The sequence below is a fragment of the Euprymna scolopes genome, chromosome 6, assembly GCF_053919585.1.
Source record: "Euprymna scolopes isolate OS-2025 chromosome 6, ASM5391958v1, whole genome shotgun sequence".
Taxonomy (NCBI): domain Eukaryota; kingdom Metazoa; phylum Mollusca; class Cephalopoda; order Sepiida; family Sepiolidae; genus Euprymna; species Euprymna scolopes.
This window is the reverse complement of record NC_136487.1, coordinates 46148716-46174242: the sequence shown is the minus strand read 5'-3', so window position 1 is coordinate 46174242 and position 25527 is coordinate 46148716. Positions and strand designations below refer to the sequence as shown.

The window sequence follows — 25527 nt, the reverse complement described above, 5'->3', positions numbered from 1 at the left end:
TTTGAGAAAGATGTTGAAACATATACAAGCCTCATACTACAAACTACACTTCAACTACCATACCTGTCCATACTGCGACATACCAGATTTATTACTTGAACAGAAACAAGACTGCTCAACTACTTACAACAGTATATATACCTTTCCAGAGATCACATCAAAGATAAACTGACTAGAGGAAAAATTAAAACTTTTGTTTTATGAAGAAAATAAGCTGCTTCTTATCATAATATTAAACTTAAACGCCCGTTTTACATGCTAGCTTTTAAAAATTGATTTTCAAACTAACTTCCCTCTAGCCAAGTCTTTCTTTAAAAGTTGAAAATGTTTTGATGAAAACAATGCAAATATGAAGAAATTTGATACTTGTTTAAAATTCTCTCCCTATAAAATACAAAAAAGTCTGCATGATGTACATACCTGTGACGGAAAGAAAATATTGTATTTCAAAAATCGGGTAAATTAATAAAGCAGTTTTATTTTATAAAAACTAATTTTTAAGCAATTATGGGAATTTGTAGACATTACAATGAAGTTTAAATTATGTAAAGTTATGTCCCTTTGTTTTTGTTATTTAAAGATAAAATTACTTGATCAATTTGGGTACATAAAGATTTTATCTTATTTTTGTTTTTTTTTAATATGGGTGGACTGGAATTCTGGATATGCACCAGAAGTTCAATTGCCGAATTCAAATAAAAAAATGTGAATAATAATTCTCTAAATTATCAGCCATTTTATTTTCATAGTCAAAGATTTTCTTATTTATTATTATTTCTTATTTATTCTGTACTATTTGAAAGTAACTCTCCTCAAAATGTAATTAAAATATTAATTGCTTGTATCGCTTGTATAACGACTATCAATGAAAGCAAAATCTTGAAAGACTGTATTAGAGAAAAAGATCATGTTTGAAATTAGCAAGAAAAGTAGAAACAAGTGAACATCTTTGTAATCTTGAAAGCAAAACTGATAGAACTTCATTTCATCAAATCTGTAATTCATACCAACAAATCTCAAACCCAATGTTTTCTCTCAGCTATAAAATACGCAACATTTTATCCTCTCCAATTTTTCTCTCTTAAAGCAGTTATTCGCCATCATAATTAATGCCACATACATAGTTACCTCTTTTTCTTTCTGTGATACTCATACCTGATATGCCAAACAGGTGCACTGCCATTTTTTTGTTTAATAGTTTCTATTACAATCTTTTCAACAGAATACATTCTTTTTTTTTTTTTTTTTTTTTTTTTTTTGCTTTATATAATTTTATTCAACTAAAATGTTATAAAAAAACATATTTAAAAAAATAAACTAGCGAAACCTGAGAAAATTCCACATCGGCATCTTTCATATGTAATATATTGCTGCTGGGCATTCTATGGACGTTCAGCGTGAATGGAAACCTCCAAATATTATTGTAGCCCTTTTGTTAAAACTGTAAAAGTATTGATCTAAGTAATCTGGTTAATGAAGTGTCAGAATATATCTGGTTATTACTGTTTATCTCCAATATCCTTATAGGAGTCTGTGACATATTTCCATTGTATGGAAACTCTGTGCAAATGAAAACCCCACAATATTATACTATCTGTAGATAGAACAGATACTACATTTGGATCCTAGCCAGAAGACCAAGAAGATATATTTTAGTTTCACGTATAGCCCAAAAGCGACATCATTTAAAAAAAAAATTTTTTTTTTATTATTTTTTTACATTGTGTCTTCGGTGATCGGAAGATCCTATTTATTAAAAAAGGAGCAGAGAAGGTGATAACATACTACAAACATTAAATTAGTGTATCTGTATATAAATTTAATGTTTGTAGTAGGTTATCTTCTTTTTTCCTGATCGAATAATTTATAATTTGGAAACTGCAGCACACGTATGTACTTACGTTAAAGGTAAAATGTTAATTACAAAAAATAACTTGATGAAAAAAAAAAAAGTCCTTACATGGCATGGTTTAGAAATAAAAAGCAAAACAAAAATAAAAGTATAAAGACCCCTCCAAGCATTCCAAGTAGACATAGCTAAGTAAGAAATAAAAATATGGAATTAAATTTCTCTGAAAGATTTTACCTTGATTGTCGATTGTTTAAAGGTATCAGTTTAGGGACGTAACCTTCAAATAATTGGTGGAGTTGAATTAAATGCTGCAGAAATAAAAGAAAAAAAATTCATTATTCATTCATTTTTTTGTTGTTATTTTAATAAAATTTAGATGCAAAGAAAATTCAATATTTTCTCTTTAAAAATATACAATTCTTTCTCTGGTGTCATAAATATTTTTTTTCTATTCCATGTTAGATTATTATTTTCAGTGACAAGCAATTTAATTTTTTTAATGTTTGTGTTTTTCAACTTGATGCGTATGATATTGTATGTCTGTGCATAAAAACAGTTCATCTTAAGAAACAACGGCTACTCTCAATATAATCGGTCAATAAATATAGGATTTTATGTTGTCTTTCAACATAGAAATCCAATCAAAAATTTTATGAATTTTTGCCTTATTACCAAATTGTATTTCCTCCTGATTTTACATGATTTAAATTTGAATTTTTTTTTTTTTTTTAACTAGCGGGGGTGCCCGGTGTTGCCCAGGTGTTTGTAAGGAAAGAAAGGTGAAGGAGGAAAAAAAAAAAAAAAAAAAAGTGTTAGTAGGTAGGCAGGGAGGCTTGAACCTGAAGCCTTGAAGCGAAGGTGGAAAAAAGTGAAAGAAAACGTGATATCTTACCACGACTCTAAGAGGGCAGAGGAAGTGAGAATGGTTGAAATAAAACAATTAAAGAGTGAAGTGAATGAATTGATACAGGATGTCAAACATCACACACTTAACTTTGCCTGCAAGGCAGTTAAGCTTGTTCCCCAAAATGTTGAGGGAAAACCAGATCCTCATAAAAAGGGGAGTGTCCAAATGAATAACAATTGTCTGATATGACGGGTTTTCCCCACATTGATCCAAACTCATTTCTGGACATTCTGGCATGAAAGACTGAGAACACAACACTTTGCTTTTGATTTTTAGTTCCGCTTTTATACGAAAAACATGAACAAACATGCGAGAAGACAGAGTAACGGAAATTATAAACAAATAAAAGATAGACGTGACGTCCGTTCACAAATCATATATATTATAATCTAGGGAGTATATAACAAGTTGTAAGAAATGGTTACCCACCCCCCAGCCTTTGCTGGACATACAAAAAAAAACAAAAAAAAAACACACACAAGCACACATTTTTTTTTTTTTTATAATATAGAGGATGCAATTACATTTATAAGGATTTTTCACATGTTTAAAGCCCAATTTTTTAGTTATACATTGAAAATAGTTCCAAGATGAACAGCATATATAACTGCAAATTTGGTAATTTTCAACAAATTTTGAATAATCATAATCCAATGACTAATTTATGCTAATAAAATAAAATCTGTATCATTGTTTATGCTTTGCAAACAACTATGTGCCTACATTAAGTTTTTAGACAGAATCAGACTAAAACTTGATTTCGGATATCTAATTAGACAATAGAATTTTGAAACAAACATTGCAATGAGTGATTCCAATTATTTTCTTGACTCTAATAAAAACATCTTAATTTTATTGGAATATTTCAAACAATCCGCAAAAGCATCATTTTCATTTTTTGATTGGTTCAATATTCTGACATATTTAAATCAACAAATTTTTGGTGCTTGTGCATTATATTTGAATATTAAAAAAAAATCAAAATAATGCATTTTAAGTAAAAACACCATTATATACTTAGGTGACATGTTAAAATTAGTAAAAAATTTCAAAAATTCCCCAAAAATGATATAGAAGAAAAATAGTTACAAAAAAAAATAAATAAATAAAAATAAAATAGAATTTATTGAATAATGTAGTTTTATTGTACTTGTTAATTTTAAAAAGTTCACAAGATCCAGGGGAAGTAACTGTAGTCTTAATTTGATCAAATAATTCTAATTATTGAATGACTAATATATATGTATTGTTATGTCTTTATTTCATTTTCTTTAAATAAATTGCTATTATTTTGATATGAGTGAATTTTTAAAGTTTTTTTTTATAATGCAAAAAAAAAAAAATCTATTCCATATGACAAACTGACTTATCGCCCTTGTTTCGGTTAATTTTGACATTAACATTTCAAATTAGAAAATGGCAGATTAAGAATAGCTGTTTTTTTTTTTTGTTTGTTTTTTTAAATACTTTTAGCAGATCTTTTACACGATTATTTTTCATAATTTTTGGAATTTTTACTAATTTCAACATGACACATAAGTACGTACTAGTGTTTTTAAAATGCTAAATTTTGATTTTTCAGATACCCACTTATAAGGCACAAGCATCAAATTTCCTTACTTGAGGATTGTCAACAGCAAGATTATTGCTGATCAACTCTCTGCGTAAACTTGGGCCATTAGTGACTGTCTTGATAGCCTTTAAGAAAGTGCGTTTAAGCAGAGGATCAAGCCACATGGTATTGTCCATTCTGTAAAAAAAAAAAAAAAAAAAAATTCTTTAAATCCATCATTTAATTTGAATTTGCAGAAAATATAACAAAATTTGAAAAGAGGAGTCATTGGTCATTTTTTCTCACCATGCATAGAAAATGTTAATTTGATATCTGAGATGTTGGAAATTTAAGAAAGTCAAAATTTTGTTCTTTAAAATAAATTTATTTACATTAAAGAAGTGAATGATCTTTAAACCATACATGTTTGTTCAAGTACTTTTTTTTTGTTAATCATTTTCCGGGTGAGGATATAGGATGGAAGTTCGTCGAGCTGTTGATCGCACATGGTCTGTCTGCCTATATCTTTTATCTCCTTAAGATACAATAAGCTTTTGATGTGATACAAAATATAGTATCTGTTCTGAGACTATGTTTCATTTTTCTTTTTACTCCTAGGTCAAAGTGGTTTTAATTTGAGCCATGAATACACTGATCAAATCTTTAAACTAAGAGGTCCCTTGAACATTGTTGGTGTTTCCAAGCAAAGGACAGTCATCTGTTTTATTAGTTTCACTGCTGCATTTGACTGTTGACTGTGTCACTCTTTGGAAAGTTATGCAAGCAGACGATATTCTACTTTAACTTTTCAGTTTTACTTTAAGCATACCACAACATAATCACGTTATGTATGGGGAGGTTGCTGAACCCTTCAAAATACTGTTTAGGATTCAGCAAGAATGCACTCTTTTGCTAAAACTTAAGCCACTGATTAGGTCACTTCGAATGCCATAAAAGTTTCCCCCAATGTCATTATTAGCTGCAACTTTGCTGTCAAACACTTTGATTGTACAGATGTTATTGTGTTACTCAGTGAAATATTTGTTCATGTTGAATCTGTTTTTAACGAGCTTCAGCATATTGCAATGCAGATTTGGATAAGAAATAAATGCAAAGATAAAAATACTTGCTGTTTGCCCAATAAACAAGACATCCATTGTTCTCAATCGTGATTTTGTTGAAGAGGTTGAAAGTTTCAAATATCTTGGCATCACCATCATAGCCACAGATTAAAAAAAAAAAGCTGATATCAAAGCATGAACTGACCTTGCATATTATGCCTTCTGCCAACTCCATTCCTAGTTCTGGTCAAAATCAGAGATAAGATGCTGCACCAAAATAAGAATCTAACACTGATATCTACTGGTGTAAATGATCCTCCTTTATGGCAGTGAGTTCTAGCCAATGAGAATGGAAGATGTTAGGTGATAAAAAATTTTCAAAAACCACTGTCTGTGTTACATCCTCCATGTCTGATGGCAACACCTCCTCTCAAACAGTTTTTCTCCTGCAAAATGAACTCTCTCTGACAAAGTCATCCTAAGGAAACATCTATGCTGACCGAGTTATGCACTTTGCCATCAACCAGGAGAATTTGTCTATGAAGCAATTGTTTCGATTCCCTTACAGGGTTGAAAAAAGCAATGTGGTGGACAAAAAAAAAAAAAACCCTGGCTGATAATGGTTAAATTTGATGGTCCCCGAATCTACAGAGTTTGTTGTTAGAACAGTGGGTAGCTATAAATCACCAAATCGTTGACTTCAAATCATCAGGTTTGGTTAGCCTTCCTGAGGAATGCAATGGCAAGGATGGATGCTGTTTCAAGTGTTTTTGCCAATGATCACTGGTATACACTTGTGTGAGAAAATCTAGTAGGAAATAATTAAAATATAAAAATTTTAGTAGAATTCACTAGAAAATAAAAATGTTGAAGCAAAATCTCAGCAAGATTAAATCATGTCTAACAGTTAAATCCAACTTGGCAAAAAGATGAGAAATGCCTGCTGTTGCTTGAAACATGGCTAATAAGCTTGGGGAAAAGGAATAACGGGTCATACAACATTGGTTTGGTTTGGTTGTTTTATGGCATATCAACCCTTTTTTTGGAGTTATTTAATGTCGAATCAAGTAATTTTTAAAAAAGTTTTTCATGTTTCAAGTTCTTTATATCTTAAAATAATTATTCACAGTGCATGGTTTGGTTGTTTTGTAAAGGAAAATTGTTTTAGTTTTTGGCTTTGCAGAACATGATTGAGTTTTGCAAAACAAAAAGAAAAAACATAAATGTTTAATGCGTTTTAGGCCAGGAAGCCAGTATCTTCAGACAGCCTGATCTGGTAGCACCAGGTAGTAAGAAATAATTAAAATGCAATAGTAAAAACAGTAGAAAATAAAATGTTAAACTGAAATCTCAGCAAGATTAAGTCATATCTAATTGTTAAACACAACTTGGCAAGAAAAATAGAAATGTTTGCAGTTGCTAATAAGTTTGAGGAAAAGAGAATAACTGATTATACCACATTGAACTGATGTTTAGCAATAAACTATTTGTAGATCTTGTTTGTTAGTATTTAATAGTTTTAACTTAAAGATTTTTAAAAATTTCAACAGATATGAATGGGCATTTTATATTTAAATTTTAAGAATAAGAAATTCCAATCTTACACGAATCTGATTTTGCCATAAAGGATTTTGGATTCTAGCCAACTTTCTGCAAATGAATTTGACTGGAAGAAAAAGGAAATAAAATTATAAAAACAATATTCAAGCAATTTAAGAAAAAAATTATAAAAAAAATGTTTCTGGCTTTTACTTTATAATTTGTCAGCATCATTCAAGGATTCGTACAGATTAATCATCTGTTTTTGTCATAAAATAATCAATCGTTCAATCTTCTTCAGAGAAGATATATGGAAACCAAGTTTCACATGCAAGCAAACACACGAACACAAACTGGTGACTTTAAGGTAATCATAATTATCTCCCTTTAATTCTGGCAATGCCATTATTAGCCAGAAGGGGGCAATACATATCATTTCCGTATCCGGTTCGTATTCCCCTCTCTCTCTCTCTCTCTCTTATAATGGTATATATTTTATTATTGGAATCTTTCGAGCTGAGTAATTTGTATATTTATTTATTTATTTGCCGACTTATTTTTATCTTCATAGTTGTTGTTTCACAACGTTTCAGCCAACTATTCCTATGGCCTTCATCAGGTGGTTACCCGTGACGGAATAGGATGGATGGATGGGTTATTTAACCAGCATATCAACCTTTGTGGGTCATTTAATACTGAGGAGGTTATTTTGTTATGTTTGTTTGTTGTTTATTAGGTAATTTGATTTTGCTGGAAAGGTTGTTTGGTTGTATTTTGTTTGTTATTTGGGTTTTAGGTTTTTCTGAAGTGGTTATTTGGTTATGTTTGTTGTTTATTAGGGTTTCAGATTTTGTTATATAATCTTGTTTCTCTTAGGAATTTCAGGATACTGCCAGGGTCCACTCCATGAAAAAGATCTTTTAGATTACGTTCACGGTAGTACCTCATTCGTATCTGCTAAAGATCCATGCAATCTATTAGGATATGTTTCACCATGTAAAGCTCATGACATGACACACAGAATGTGACCTATCGACGGAATAGGAATGCTGAGTCTTAACTGTATCCTCAGTAATTACTGCCTTCCATAGTTGTTGTCTCACAACCAAAAAAATAATATACCATTCAGTACAGACCCAACGATGGAACTCCAGATAAAAACAAAAAACTTGAATTTATAAGATCAAAAAACCAATCTTTAGGGCTCTTGGCGCAGTGGATAGAGGCGTTGACTCTCTATGGTTCCAGGTGAGCATGGTATACAGATAGCGGTTTCAATCCTACCTAAAGCCAGCCAGAGGATTAGTTGGCCAAAAATGTGATGAAACGACAACAACTATGAAAGGCAGTAATTACTGAGGTACAGTTAAGAGACCCAGTATACCTATTCTGTTGTGGTTAATCACCTGATGAAGGCCAGAGGAATAGTTGGCCGAAACATTGTGAAACAACTATGAAGAGGACAATAATAGTCCACAAATAAATAATACAAATTACTCATCTCAAATAATAAAATAAAACTAACGGTATCTACCTAATTATCATGTAATGAACATATCCAAAAATTATGAAAAACAATAAGGTAAAAAATGAATTATTAACGAAAACACTTTTCAGTAAAAAATTAGCAAAAATTGAGTTTGGCTCAAGATTTTCAGTTTTCCGAAAATAATTATCTCCCTTTGTTACTATTCAAACTCTCTGGTTTTATTTTTTGAAAAACTCAATTTCCATTAGTTGTCGAAGAAGCACTGAATTTACTTACTCTAAGTAAATATTAATTGATTTAACTTAATTTTTTATTTATTCTAAGTAAACATAAGTAAATAATTTAAATCTTTAAACTAGTAAATTATTATTTCTACCAATTTAGAATGGGTTAAGTAGTCAAAATAATATTAATAAACACAATTAATCTTGTAGAAACTCCATGATTGTTTTCTTTCTTAGATTAATATTTTCAAAGGTTTACATTAATGATATGACGATTCCCACATTTTCCCCGGATTCCGATACTGATTCTGTTTTTAAATTCCTAATTTTGATACAATTACCGATTCTGATTCTTTTAACATTTCTAAATATTTAGTTATAAAGTTTCGTTTTACTAACTTTCAGATTCCTATAAAACTCCATGTAATCTGTCCATATATTTTTGCACGCACAAAAATACACTTGTCAGAGCTAATTTATAGATTTTAGTTTTACTGGTGGTTTAAAATGAATAAATATTTATTATTTCCAGCAATGGTAAATTAAGTTTTAAACAACAACAAAAAAAAATCATTTTTGGCATTGGAAAATAGGCACAAATTTTTCAGATTCAGATACTGATTCCCATACACTAAATATTTCTGATTTTTCCCATCAGATTAATTGTACCCACACTAGTATATATATAATATATAAAATATTTGTTTTGATACATTTACTTCTACAAATTTTTTATCAATAACTTTTTTAGTTAAAAACCTTTGTAATTAAATTAACTTGGAAAAAATATATTCTGCTTCTCGTCAACATATACAAATAAAATTGCATTAATACTACTAGAACTACAACAACTACAGTGTAAGGTTTGGAATGGCCTTCCACCTCATTTAGCATATGTATTGACATTATGGTTGTGCTAATTAAGAAATGGACAAATATAATAATATAATATAGAACATATTAATATATCATTATTTCTACAAATTTAGAATTGGTTAAAGTAATCAAAACAATATATATAGGGTGACCCTCCAAAAACGGGCCCCAACTATAATTAGGCCCTGTTTCTTAGTGTTTTGTCCGAATGAAATGAAACTTTGGTCATAACTAGTTTATTATATTCAAAACATCACATCAAAACACTAGGGTCTTTGGCCTTTTTTTCTCCGTTCTACAGCATATGTTTTAGATGGCCTCCATTTAGCTCTGTGCATTTCTTGAGGCACAGCACGAAGTTGTCCATGACGTTCCTACAGACCGAACTGGTAATGGCTCTCATCTCGTCTCTGATGGCTTCCTTGAGTTCCGTGATGGTTCTGGGTTTCCCTGCGTAGACTCTGTCCTTAAGATAGCCCTAAAGAAAAAAATCTGGGAGGCTTAGGTCCGGGCTATGGGGTGCCCACTCAAAATCAGTCTTGAGACTGATCACTCGACCTCCGAAGTTCTCTTTACGCCAATCTCGGGACAGGTTTGAGGTGTGAGAACTTGCTTCGTCCTGCTGGAACCAGAACTTGCTCATGAGTGACGGGTAGATGGTCTGGAGCTCACTCTTGAAGGTTTTGAGGACCTCCACAGACCGCTCCTTGGTGACTGTCACTGCATGCGCCAGATTCTTTGATGAAGATTGGTCCAATGATGCCTCTGGCCGAAATTGAAGCCCACACCGTACACTTAGGAGAGTGCAGGGGCTTGGTGGCTACTTCATTGGGTCTGGAGGACCCCTAGAAGAGATTTGTCTTGGAGTTTGCCTTTCCAGCAAGATGGAAGTGAGCTTCATCGGAGGTCCAAAGGAGGTTAAGGAAACTTGGTGTCTCCTCGATCTTCTCGAGCATCTTGACTGCCATAGCCTTCCTCTGCTTCTTGTCTGAGGCTGTAAGGGTCTGCAGCGTCTGTATTCTGTATGGGTAGGCCCTGATATCGTTCACCAGCACTCTTCTGCAAGTCTCACGGGACATACCGAGGGACTGACTTCGCTTACGCACAAAGCGTTTCAGACTCTACTGGAGAGACTCTCTCTTTCGACCAGCTCAGCTGTTCACTTCTTGAGACGTCCCGAGTGGCTTGGACGGTTCTCTCTGGCAGTGTTGAAGCTCTCCACGGTCCCATACTTCTCGAAGTGGTCCACCCAGTTCTGAATTCTGCTTTTGGATGGAACCTTTTCACATTCGAACTGACAGATGAAACTATCCTGGGTTTTCTTAAACGAGCCTGTCTTGTAGTAAAATTTAACACAGTGTATTCTTGTCCCAGCTCCCACTGGGGTCTTGGTGTATTCATGGTCGTTGATTCTGCCATGTCTTGTAAAATAAGGGCACTCAGTGAATAAATAATGGAGATATCACATAAAGTGTACACGGGGCCCGTTTTTTTTGGGGGGGGGAGGTTCACCCTGTACAACATATAGGATCCTGTAGAAATTCTATGGTTGCTTTTTTTTCAGCAAATCTTTTCAAAAGTTTAACTTAGTGAGATGACGATTCCCATATTTTTCCCTGATTTTGATATGATTACCGATACTACTATTACTGCTGTATTGAGTTCTGATTAAAACCCGCCCTCTCCACACACACACCTATTTAGTGCATGCATATTGTCAATATTATCATTGAACAAACTAAGAGATGGACAAGAAGAATTACTATATTGAACACTTACAGCCGGTGTCCACTCGGTGTCAAAGTCTACAGGACGTAAATGGCAAAGAAAGACTTCAACGGCCTGGAACGGAATTATTTTAAATTCATCGGCCAGTTGATACAAATTACAAATAGGGTGGCTTTCCAATTTTCCAATGTCAACAAAGAACAACTGAAACAAGAAAGAAAAAAATCTGGTAAACAACAACAAAATAATGTGTCAGTCAAGATTATTATTTACTTGTTTTCACACTAAACAAGGCATATTGAATGTAGGGATAACGTCTAACAGGAGACTGAGGGCAGTCAGGTAACAAGATGTTTGTTCACGTTACATTTAAACTTCTGCATGTCAGTACAGTCAGGGAAACAGTGAGAGAATTCGAAAGTCTAGCAGTTTGAGGGAAGACACTACTAAAGTAGAAAACTTTCTGACATCTAGGGATCTCAACAGTCAAGAGGTGGTATTTTGTTGCTCTTTGGGTTATTCGGAAGTATGTGCAGCTGTCATCTTTTGATTATGGCTGACAAGGGTTTTTAGAATTCAAAAATAAAGATTCTTGCCCAGAATTCTCCCTAAGAAAAAAAATAAAGATAAATCTGTATGATATAAGCACCCTATGATGAAACAAAAAAATCATATTCCAAAAATCACATGATCAAGTAATTTTATTTTTAAATAAGAAAATCAAATTTTATGAGTATTTGAGTGATTATGATGCCATAATTTGACAAACAAAAATCTAAAATAAAAAAAAACGGAGATAATTCAACATAATTCATACTAGATTTATGTTGTAATGCCTACTAATTTTCATTAATCGCTTAAAAGTGATTTTATTTATAAAAATAAAACTACTTGAGCAATTTGTGATTTTTGGAATATGATATTTTCGTTTTGTCATTTAGTACATCATACAGATTTTTCCTTATTTTTATTTTTTTTAATACAAGGAGAATTCTGGACAAGAACCAAACAAAAAAATATATATCTGACTGGAAAAATAAGAAAAATGAAATAGAGAAAAAACATAAAAAATCATAACATGGTCCGTTTTTATTGAACTACTTTGCTTTTGTTATAAATGTGGGACACCAGTACCTCTTGCACCTAAAGGAGAGGTAATCCCTGAAAGAATGGTATCATGACAACAAAACAGACACTACACTACCACCACCCACATAAAAAGGAGGAGGTAACGTTTGAAAGGATGGTATCGGGATAAAACAAACATATTCTACCCCCCCCCCAAGATAAAAAAAAACATAGCATTGAAAGAGAGTACATTAGTTTGAAATGGTAAACTGAATTGAGCATTAAAAGATAGCAATAGTATAATTTCAATTTCAGACAAACAGTTACCAAATCTTTATTACAAATAAATATATATATAGTTTATCTGAATACAAACATGATAAATCCCAATAAGTTTTTTGTTAAAATTTAGAGGATCACTTTAGATAAATTAAGTTAAGAGTCCAACTTTTAGGTAATTTTAACATGCTTTGTTAAAGTTGTTTGGATTTATTATGCCATCTCAAGTTATTACGCAAAACCAGAAAATCTTTTTCTTTTTTTTTTTTTTTTTTTCTCGCTTATCATGAGTAAAAGGAATATACATACACTGGCAGTGTTCTTGGCAGCATTGTCATATGGCTGCACAACTTTCACTCTGAAAAACAAAAAAAAAAAAAAAAAAAGAAATTTTAATATCATGGAAATAGAGAGAGAGAGAGAGTCTATTATTAGTAGAAGTTTTTGATGATAAGATCAGATGGTATTAAAATAGTATCAAAAAATTTTCCACATGAGGCTAGAGTAAGAAGAAACCAGAAAATTCCATTAGAAGTTAAAGAGTACAATTCAGAATGTTGCATCAGTTTTGCAACATGTACCAGAAAAGCTGTTAAATTTGTTGATTCTCACTTTGATTAATACACAAGTGAAATATGGCAATTAAAAATAAAATAACAAGAAAACTATTTGATAAGCTTACATATCGGGTAAAGGTATGATGTCTGTGCATTATAATTGAATATTAAAAAAATATATTTTAAGTAAAAACACTATTATGTACTGATGTGTTGTGTCAAAATTAGTAAAAAAAAAAAAAAAAAAAAAAATCCAAGAATTATGAAAAATGATCTAGTAGACCTATTTAGACCTATTTAAAAAAAAAAAAAAAAAAAAAAAAGTTGGTATTATCATATATACTTGATCCGCAATTTTCTAGTTTGAAATCGTGTCAGTTAACTGAAACAGAGGTTTTGAGGGGAATAAAAGTCATAATTAAATAAGATTGTTTTTTCATCATCCTTGTTCCCCACCCACCCCCGGAGCCCTATATGGTTAGTTGTACAAAAGTATTTGTATACAGCAAAAAATATGAAAAAAAAAACAAGAGTAGAATTTTAATAAAAAATAAAATTAATTTAATCTTCAAAGTCAATGAACTTCGAAACAATACCACATAATACAATCCATATTAGAAGAAGAGAGGTAACCTTCTACGACGCATTAGTTTTAAAGACACATAATAGTGTCAATGCAACATATAATCAGAAATAAAGAAATAAAATGAATTTTATTAATAAATAAAATTCATTTTATTTCTACTCGGAAACTTTCCCTAATTTTTGACGTACACAAATACTTTCGCCTGAAAGTAAGAATTTATATATATTTAAAGTAGTAGCATTTATGTGTACAACTCTCCTTCAGCCCACACATCAGGACCAATCATGACCAAACCAGGCATGATGATGCTCCTCTACCTAGGGATGGTGCACATCATATATATATATATAAGTTGTTGTGTTCACGTGTGTGTGTACACAACTCCTACAGCCCACACCACTAGACAGATCATGACCAAACTTGGCATGATGAGAGTCCCCCAACTAGGTATGGTGCATACCATTTTCCAAAGTAAAGGTCAAGGTCATTGCCTATGTATATATACTCTCCTACAGCGCACATCACTGGACCGATAAAAAAAAAAATAAATAAAAATAAATAAATAAAAAAGAAGGAAAACATTGCTATTATCGTATATACTTGATCTGCATTTTTCTCATCTGAAATCGTGTAAGTTAAATGAAAATAGAGGAAATAAGTCAGTTTGTCATATGGAATTGGTTGCAATAAAAGGAAATGATAAAACTGCTTTTTATATATATATAAAGTTGTTGTGTTCACGTGTGTGTGTGCATGTGTGTGTACACAACTTCTACAGCCCACACCACTAGACAGATCATGACCAATGAGGGTCCCCCAACTAGGGATGGTGCATTTGGGCAGGTCGATTTTGGAACTCTGGTGAGTTTTTTTAAATAATAACGACCAAAGTTTGATTTATCATTTCAGGAACTTTTTTGGAGTGGAAACATTTTAGATTTCAAAATCGCAAAACACGCTCGTTATTGATATTAAAAATTAACGTTTGTTTATTATTTAATTTGAAAACATTACGATTTATGCTTAATTATTTCAAAAGGAAAAACGAAAAAACACTTGTTTAGAATATATATTATTATATTTCAAGTGTCTGCAGTGAATTTAAACATATTCGTTTTATCTTTTTTAATTTGTGTTTCTATTAGGTTGGTGCAAAAATAATGGCATTTTTTGACGTTCAAATGAATCTCAAGAACATTATTTTTGCACCAACCTAATATTTCACATCAAATTCTATTTGAAATTTTTATTAAAATATGGTAATACTCCAGTTTTATATTAAAACAAACAAAAAAAAAATAGTTCATACAATTTTATTCTACACGTTCTTTACGAAACATAACCACGTAATTTTTCAAGTTTTCTACTGATTAAAAAAATACTTTGCAGAAAATTAGTGTCAAATTTTAATTTCTTTTATTTTTAGGGAGTAATTGCTTTTAAGCAGTGTTTTTCTTCTAAAATTATAGTTTTAAAATCAGATAACCCACAAAGATTAATACGAGTAAATAAGGAAACTCCTTTAAAGGTTTTTCGTTATTTGTGCATCTATGTTATTGTGCTAAAATAACTTTTAGAAAGCCATTCTTAATATGGGAAGGAGGTTGTATTGTAACTATTCTGTACTTTCACCTAAAAATTTAATAAACAAAAATTTCATAAAAATAAAATTTAACTTGAAAATACTATTAAAAATAGCATAGTAACATAGATGCACAAGCACTGGTTTTTCAAACTCTAAACACTGAACACTCGTTTAAAATGGCACAGCTACAGCAAGAATGAATCTCTTTATGGATAAATTCATATTATCGAAGGAGGAGTTAAAGTCTGCTAAAAATGTCTAAACTAAACACTACTATGCCTCTGATTTGGTTTGATTCTTTCTCTTCAATACATCTAATTCAACTCTACAAAGTTTTTCATTATTTCTTATAACTAGCACTTATTTTTTTACGTATGAAACTGGAAGATAGCCTAATACAGTTTCCTTCCGTTATAATCCATTTATTTATTTTACTTTTCAGATTAGAATGTCAGTAAAAGCATGATGTTCATTTTTAACCCGTGGTTCACAAAATTTGCTGGTCCACCTTGTCATTTGGATGAAACATCACCCCCAAATTCACGACAAGTCATCCAGTTTAGTTATTTCCTCAAAAACAGTTATCCCCACTTAAAAAATAGTGAGATTTCTAAGTTAATTGCCAAGAAAATAATTAGTATTCGGCAAGCAGTCAATCCACAATTGCTCTTGTTAAGGTAACATTATATAGGACAGAAGGTCAATATATTTTGCTATAAGAGAGCCAAACAGATTGACAGGAAATCTCTTGCAGCAATCAAAGTGAAAAGAATGAAGGAACAGCTAGACAGACTGTTTGATACATCTTGTAGCTGTAAACTTTCTGTCTTGAGATGTGATGACTTTGCAGTAAAGTGCAAGACAGAAAATTGTCAAACAAGGCACATAATTTGCACTTGACATCCTAACAAGGAGGTAAAATTAATTCTATAGATTCACTTGCAATTATGTTCCTTTTATGTGGAAAATAAAATAATGTATTGATATTTATTTTGTAATCTGGCTCTATACACGCAAATTTTTAAATTTTCAGGTTCCACTAGAACTGCCATTTACAGCAATTTTTAAATTAATTGATGGAACAAAAAGCCTAACATTTACTGGTCATTTGGGGAAACTATATCAATAATTATCAAAATTTGCCTCAAGAAGAATTCTAAAAAAAAATAGTGTCCCTTCCGATCATCATCATCTGACAGCAAAAGAAACAAATAATTTAATCATCATCTGACAGCAAAAGAAACAAATAATTTAAGTGTGAAGACTAGAAGCAACTTTTTGAGTATGCTGTTGCCATTTCTTATGGAGAAGTTAACTTAGAAAATTGATGGCTAACATAATCCACAAGGTTAATGTGTTTATGGACTAGAGTTGTCTATCCTCAAACACTATGATAAATTAAACATTTTGGTCAAATTTATCATCCAAGTGTATGCAGTTAGTTGGTTTGAGATCAAAACCGACAATATTTTTTTTAACCAACAACAGTATATTTTAATATAATTCAGAGAACAAAACAGTTAACTGAAATCACAATTACTGTTTTAAACTGTTCAAAATATAGTGCTTTTGCACTACTTCCAGAAAATATAATATCGATGATAAACTCAGATGAATTGGATGTGAGAGAAGAGGGCATTCAAAGGATTTTGTCCATTAAGTAAATAAATACTTACCCATTAAATTTTATTAGTTTTCTTAATTTACCCGAACAATAGTTAGTTTTATTCATATTACATCACAAAAATATAAAAAAAATAAGTGTTTTCAAATAATTGTTTTGCTTTTTTTGTATTGTTTTTTTCCATAAATAGTGAACAACTGCAAAAAAAAAAAAAAAAAAAAAAAAATGAAAAACTTACTGCTATCAATTTTGCAGCCACACACTGGTCAAATTTGATTGATTTTTCTCAAAAAAATTGTACACGGGCAGGAAGCAAGATATAGACACATTATTACAAAGTCATTGTGCCAGCAAATTAGACCTTCATTTTCCTCAAAAGGAAATTATACAGAAGAAATTAGTTCTATTATAAGTTTATATTATTGCCTCTAATAAAAAATTAAAATACATGGTTCTGTAACTTGTATCAAGTTATTATATTGTGTAATACATCTCCACATATCTTTTTGAATTATGAAATTTAAAAGACTTAGTTGTTAATTAGCTTTTTTTTTTTACAATTTTTGTTTAATCAATGCAGTAAAAGTTGAGATATTTTGCTAGCTGTGATTCATAATTAAAATTATAATTCATGTATTTATTTTTCTTTCAATGTATTTCATATAAATATATCAATTTTAATTGAATTTTTTTTAATAAAAATAGTGAAATTTCGAAGTCAGTGTTGTGAAAAATGCTATGAAAATGAAGGATTTTTCAGCATTTTTCTACACGGTTTTTAAAATTAAATGCTCAATTTTCTGTTCCAGATGTGAATATAATTTTTGGTATATGTTCTTATCACATCAAATCCCAACTATCATCACAAGTACCATGTTGATTTTCTGAAAAATGTTGCAAATCGACCTGCTCTAATGGTGCATACCATTTTCCAAAGTAAAGGTCAAGGTCATTGCCTATGCATATATACTCTCCTACAGCGCACATCACTGGACCGATCATAACCAAACCTGACATGATGGTGGTCTGATCTAGAGATAATGGTTAATTGTAGACATAGACCGATTCATACCATCCAAAAAATTTTGAAAAAAACCTAACAGCCACTCATGGTTCTCCCCAGAATGTGCTGCTGTCATCGCACACAGAAATCACTTTTTCCATAGCTACCAACGTAATAGATGCACTGAGACTAAAGCTGCTTTAAGGACTGCCAACAACCACTGTAAAAGAGTAATAAAAAATGCAAGAGAGCTATATGCTCAGTCTGTTAAATCCAAAGTAGCTGAGCAGTGGCTTGGTTCCCACCAGTTTTGGCAAATAGCAAACAGGATCCTGAACAGAAAGAAGTGTGTGTTCTATCCCAACCATCATCAATGGACTTGAGGTCATTTCGTCAGCATCAAACAAGGCCAGACTATTTGCCTAGAACTTTGCAGCTAATTCTACCCTATGCAACGAAGGCTATCAACTCCCCGTATTTCCTCCTATAACAGACAACACGCTATGCAACATATAAATATCTGTGCGTGAGGTCGCCAAGCTAATCAAGATTGATTCCAGTAAAGCAACTGGCCCTGACGGCATTCCAGTTATAGTGCTGAAAAAGCTCCAACCAGAACTTGCCCCCATACTTACAAAACTATTTAAACATTGCCTTAAGAAGAAGTGCTTTCCAACACCCTGGAAAACCTCATCAGTATGCCCTGTATTTAAGAATTCAGGTGAAAAGTCATCTCCCTCTCAGTACAGACCAATAAGTCTCCTGTGTGTCATGAGTAAGTTGTTGGAATCCATATTAAATAAAGAAGTAGTCAACCACCTCAGCAGAAACAACTTTCTTAGTGACATGCAATATGGTTTCCGCTCCGCAAGATCTACAGCAGATGTGCTAACGATTATATCCCATAGGATTAGTGAATCTCTTGACAAAGGCTTCCTTTCCAGGGTAATTGCTCTTGATATATCAAAGGCCTTCGATAAAGTATGGCACAAGGGCCTACTTCACAAGATTTCCAGCTACGGTATCACTGGAAATGTTTTCTAAATCATTAAAATTAAAATCATTTTTCTCTACAATAGGTTCATAAGAGTAGTGGTTGATGAGCAGAAATCAGAAGCCCACAGTATTAATGTTGGAGTCAATCAGGGGTCAATCCTGTGCCCAACTCTCTTCCTGATCTACATCAATTAGTAATACACACGGACGAAAAAACGCTTTGGATAATCACAGATTTCAAGGTAGTTCTACTAAAATAGCCATATTTTTTAAACCAAAGCACTTCAAGTCTTCAAATTACTACTGTTTTGTTCGGAAATGAATATACTTTCAAATGAATTAATAAATATGAATGTACATTATATATTTTAAGAGTTTTAAGCAAATAAAGTGATAAAAATGTGAACGTCATAAAATGGCGTTTTCGGTAAGGTTTTGTAATGACCCCCCCTGTTTTCTAAAGGTCCGTACCGTGATTGTATGAAGAATTTCGTCATGAAATTTGGGAACCAATTAGAAGAGGTGTTAATCTTAATACTGTCAAGTGTCCGAAATATTTTTGACCATTTCTTTTTTTGTCGTGTTAAAAATAAGACTTTAATATGACGAGTATTGAACATTTTGAAAAAAAAATTATTCGGACACCCAGTAGTAAGTAAATCAATCTTTTTACTATCTTTATCAATTAAAAGTATTATTTTATGTTGAGTAGGACCGCGGTAATTGATAATTTAAAAGGACCTACCCGAAAAAAAAATTGTTTATATTTCTCGAATTTGGTCAAATGAAGTTAGTATTTTAAAGAAGCAGCAGCAGCTCCAGCCTGTAGAATCAGCCATAGCACAGCACAGTGTAAACAACACGCGTTCTTTAATTTTTATTCAAGAACGAATTAAGAAAAATATGAAAATATGAATATAAATGTTCTTATACGTTTAATGAGAGCTATTTTGTTATCAGAATAACATTAGTTTAGAACTATTCGGTTTTCAGAATGTATAATAACAATCCCAACCAATTCGGCATTATGAATCTGTTGCAATTTCTTACATTGCTCGTCAAATTTAAAAACATGGTTAAAAAAACAAAAACTACAATTAGGAAGCTTGCATGCACTTTTATTCTTTAAATTAGTCTTGAACAACGAATTAAAACAATGTTTTACTGCGAACAGCCACAAATGTTTTTTTTTTAAATCAAAATAAGTATCAAAATCTCGTTCATACATAGATTCGAAAAAGTTGTCAAAAAACAAATATATAACAAATAAATGTTATCAAAGGCAAGATAAGTTACTTTTCTACCTAACTGGATATATTTTTTGTGTTTTTATTCAATGTCACATGTTTATTCAGCTCGAAATACATACAGTGTTTACCGATGTATTGGAAAATTAAAAATAGCGCCCGGCCCGACTCTCTTTGACACGGTAAGTTTGAGAAAAGGAGTTAAAAGTTAAAAAACAACTATACAAAATACTGTTAAAAACTCACCGAATATATGTCAGCCTATGTCACGGTAACATATTGAGCGAGTTTCTAGCAGTATTTTGTCTACTTTTTTATTTTTAACTCTTTTCCCCAAACTCACCGTTTCAAGAGAGTCGGGCGGCGGGCGCCATTTTAAATTTTCCAAAACATTAGTAAACACTGTTTTCAAGCTGAATAAACATGTTACATTAAATAAAAACACTAAAAAATTATCCAGTTAGGTAGAAAAGTAACTTGCTTTATATAACATTTATTTGTTATATATTTGTTTTTTTTTGACAACTTTTTCGAATCTATGTGTATAGTAATACAAACCCTCAAAATCTATATCAATATTCTTGAAATTTTAAAAGCAGTTAGAAAACACATCAAACTACAATTAGGAAGCTTTCTATTTTGTTATTTTTTTTTCTACTTATTAAGCGAAAGATATTTTACAACCTGCTCCAGCATAGTATAAACGGCCTATGGAATTAACACCTTCAATCTCGAAAATAGAAATCAACAAATTTTTGAACGCTCTCTTTGAAAAAAAGCTCTCTTAACTTTACCTCTAATACAAATTATGTGTGGCAAGTCTCCTCCTAAAACACTCTTTAACCCTAACAATAACACTAAGTTCGAGTGGCAAGCCCCCCCCCCAACAAAATACCTCTCTAAGCCACATACAAGCATCTAAAACAAACAAACAAAAAATAGACCCTTCCTTAAAGAAAAATACACATAAAAATAAATTGGTTAACTGTCCTAAAATGCTAGAATGGCCAGGAAATGATGAATTATTTTACATTAAATTTTTGTGAAACTAACCGCTCCCCCCCCCTAATATTGTTTTTGTTAGCTTTGTCTCTGTCAAGTTTTCAGTATGTTCGCACATAATTTTCCTTAGCCCTACAATTAATTCAAAGACCGAATGGCAACCCTCCTCATATTCTCATTGCATAGAAACCCTCTTAAAACTACACATAATCATCTTAAAAAAAAAAAAAGCATGCATATTTTCCCATAGAAAAAAAAGTTAACTGCCCTAAAATGCTAGAATGACCTGTAATAGGAACTTATTTTACATTCAATTCTAAAATAATTTGTTTATCTTTCATTAAAGTATTTCATGGCATTTTATACATAATTTCCTAAAAAGGTAGAATCACATTTTGGAGGGGTGGTCAGGAGTTGAGTGGGGTTAAACAGAAGGTGTTAATCTACAATAATACCAAAAAAATATTGCAATATATTCATTTTTAAATGGTCTTATGTTTAGATTTAAGTTTTTTGTACATAAAGCACATTACAATTCAACTTTGAGTTCTCCAACTTCTTTTCTGTTTATGGATACATGGCATTTTTAAGGAATTGCTGCATATTTATGCACATTTACTGCAGATTATTTGGAAACCATAAACTTTGGGAGATTTTCAGTTGCATATTCTGATTCCTTGTACAAAAATACACTTATATGGTAAATTTCATTTCTTAGTCTTGTGTTTTAACAAAGATATGACATTTTTACTGAAAAAGTAGTGCAAAAAATGTGACGAAACGCATATGGTCTTAAAGAGGGAAAAATATCCAAACGTGTGAGGTACAAAAATAGCCATAACTTCCTTAATTTTAATCAGATTTCAAAAATTTAAAAAGATTCTTTCTTAGCTCATCAAGCTCTTTCTATGCATACCAATATTGAAATATTCAATGCTATTTCAATTTTTTCATGTGTATTGCTACATCAATGATCTCCCAAAACACACAGTTAAATCATTCGTTGACATCTATGCTGATGACATGGCCATCTATGGCAACACATCAAAGGCCGTAAATGACAAAGTTCTCTCTAATTCTCTCTCCTCTGATCTTGAGCGCGTGGTACAGTGAGGGAAGAGGTGGCTGGTCACTTTTAATGCATCCAAAACCAAGCTTCTATCTTTACATCATCAATGCTCTGATCTCCATCTGGCATCAATTGAAATGGATGGCTCTCGTCTTGAGGAGGCTCTATGTTTTGACAAGCTTCTGGGTTTGACCTTTACTCCTGATCTGAAATGGTACAAGTACAATAGGTCTGTTGCCAAGGACGCTGGGAAAATGGTGGGATCCTTTACCGCTCTAGAAGATATCTCACTACTGATGCAATTCTCAATCTGTATAAAAGCCAAGTACGTCCAAGGATGGAGTACTGCTGCCACATCTGGGCAGGAGCTGTTAAAAACAGCCTATCCTGCCTTGACGGAGTACAAAATAGACTTCATAGCTTAGTGGAGGATGCCCTTTTCTCTTCCCTGCAGCCTCTCTTCCACAGAAGAGACGTTGCGAGCCTGTCTTTGTTATATCGTTATTTCCATGGCAAGTGCTCGTCTGAGCTCCAATCTCTCGCCCCCCCTCCCTCGCCAATCTTTCATGAGAAACATCCATCTGGCTGAAACTACTGTCAATAATTTTCCCCACTCTTTATCTGTGCATAAATCCAAACGTAGATTCCATGAGCAGAGCTTCTTTCTCAGAAGTGCACGACTGTGGAACTCTTCCATTTGCCTTTTTCCCACCTGACAACTTGGATATCTTCAAGTCCAACATAAACAAATTCCTGACAAACCGCCCTCTTAAGTAAGACACTATCAAATCTCCAATACTAATGATTACTACAATACTATCTCATTGATTACTGTACACGCAATAACCCTTATCCCTGAGTGGCCTCCGGGCCTTGATAAGTGGTGACCTCCATGTAACCCCCACCCACCACCACCACCACCATTTTTCAAGATCAATGTCAAAGGTTAAAGTCATATTTGATGCAGCTCCTACAACATTGACTGACTGCAAGGGTGCCTGTGAATTAGGTACCCGAGTGTGAAGCACGGGTATCATTGCTAGTATTAAATAGTTTTCTTTTTAGTTTATTTTGAACCGGCATATTTTACTTGTGCAGTAATTTATAAAAGAATTAATGTCATTTTTTTTCTGAAGTGTGAAGGACAGTGTTTGGATTTGGAACAGCCCCCCGCCTCTTATGGTTGCGGAAAAATTGAGTATTATGTATACCATAAAAGAAAAATCTCTAAAACCTTCATGCCCATGTTGAAGTAACTTATAATATATTTTCAAAACATTAAAATATTGATTAACCTGGAGAATTGTTCACTGGTATTCACAACGCATAATGTTCCAGCTTTTAGTTCGTCTAAAAAGAAAAAAAAAAATAAATGAAAAAACATTTTTGTCATTATGTAGAGAATTGGAAATGAGTAGGAAATTTTCAGCATGATGTTTCAATTTACGAGACTACAGAAATGAAAAACTTACCCAGAACAAGTCTGTTGGAATGGTTGTTGTAATAAAAGGCCATTTCCATAATTAGAGTGGCCAAATCACTATGGTTTTGGATGGACTTGTGCAATCCATTTTTGTGTTCCAAAATGCGGACATAAAAATTATTAGCAGTCTTCACATGTAGAATTTTCACCTAAAATAGTAATGAAAAATACTATTAGAAAAAAAAAATACAAAATGGAGTTTAAAACAAGTTTTAGGTTAATAATTCTTTTAATTAAATGTTAATGAAAACAAAATTTCAAAATAGCTAATCAAAGTTCATTTTTAGAAAATTGTCTCCTGAATCCAATATTCAGTACTTCAATTTTCTATATTACATTTTAATTCCAAACAGGATATTGTAGTTTACTTGAAGCATTGTGCATAGTTTGTAGATAGTTTCAAATCCTTGTGCTTGTTTTACAAGTACTTTAATGGAATGTACTCTGACAAACTTGTTGTACTGGTAAATACCCTTGATGAACCCGATAATTAGCAAAATCCCACCCCTTCAGTGTAGAGGTCCCCAGATGCTGGAGGCTTTTTCTTTAATAGCATTTTCCTCCTTGAACAAACATGAAGAACTTTTAATGTGAACAAACATCTTGCTGCACAACTCCCCATTTAGGATGCCCCTTGTAGATATAGACCCTAATTCATAGTAGCTCCTTACACCTTAGTGGTAATGTATCTTGTTTGGAGGAAATTTAAAAATAAAGTTTCTGACAATGTAAAGTTATGGGCACCAGATGAATTGGAAGAATATAAACTTACTTTGAAAAGGAGGTTTGACCCTCAAAATACTAGAAAGACTTGGAAAAAAACAGTGTATAGAAAGTAATGTATTACATTACATATGTCATTTTGTCTATTGTCATCATGTTTTTCAATCATATTCTTTTTAATACACATAGTGCCTATAATCTTACATTGCATTATTGCAGTCTTCTAAATATCAACCCTATATTCACAATATAACAAACTTATTTAGTATCATCTGTGATTGCTTCAAATAATGGTCTAACAAGTAGTTTAACACCATCAGTAAATAATTATACTCATAAATTTACATCATTTGTGAATATCAAAAACAATAAGTGATCAAGAATAATTGTTATTGATTTTCACTTCCAAAGTTCTGTCAAAAACTCATACAATATATATTATTTTGTTTTAACAAGTTTTAATTTTGGCACTCATATAGATAGGGCAATAGGTGAAAATCGCACTTGCAAACAAATTAACAGGGAAACTCTTTAATATATTTACGTATCAGGCAAAAATAGGTATCTACACCAAAAAGTATGAAAAATTATTGAGTAGAATTTTAATTAAAAACATAAGTCCTATTTTTGCCGATCCACTATTGATAAGAATGGAAATTTTGAAAAGCAGGGGAGATAAGCCAGCCTGTCATTTAGTCAAGTAATAATAAATTAATGAATGGTGGATCGTCAAAATACAAAACTTGATTTTTTTTCCCTAAATTTTGGTAAGGATACTTATTTTCGCAAGATACCTAAGTATATTAAAGAGTTTTACAAGACAACGGATTACTGTTCAAAAGTAATTTTTCTGGCAGATTTTGTTTGAGATCTGCAATAATTTTACAAATATTTTCTATTATACATTTGATCAATTTGATTCAGCCAATATTTCATCAACATCAAACCTATTAAAACTATGATTCCAATTGAAATTTTCTTGATTTTCTGACGCTGAAGCTTCTGAAATTATTCACCAGTTCCTCCATTTTCTATATAAAAGTGAGAATGTGAGTGTATATGTGTGTATGAGAACTC

General features: G+C 31.9%; 1 protein-coding gene across 2 annotated transcripts in view; it reads right to left on the bottom strand.

Annotated features, from left to right (window-relative positions):
* LOC145277630 (uncharacterized) overlaps window positions 1-25527 on the bottom strand; it is a 195434-nt gene that overhangs the window by 72986 nt on the left and 96921 nt on the right. For both annotated transcript variants that reach the window (XM_080129188.1, XM_080129189.1), the window contains exons 25-31: window positions 23717-23876; window positions 23540-23594; window positions 12885-12933; window positions 11280-11432; window positions 6977-7038; window positions 4380-4509; window positions 2087-2160 (exon numbers count right to left, since the gene is read on the bottom strand). In XM_080129188.1, the coding sequence (XP_079985314.1) occupies window positions 2087-2160; window positions 4380-4509; window positions 6977-7038; window positions 11280-11432; window positions 12885-12933; window positions 23540-23594; window positions 23717-23876 (683 nt within the window). The remainder of the gene's footprint in view (window positions 1-2086; window positions 2161-4379; window positions 4510-6976; window positions 7039-11279; window positions 11433-12884; window positions 12934-23539; window positions 23595-23716; window positions 23877-25527) is intronic.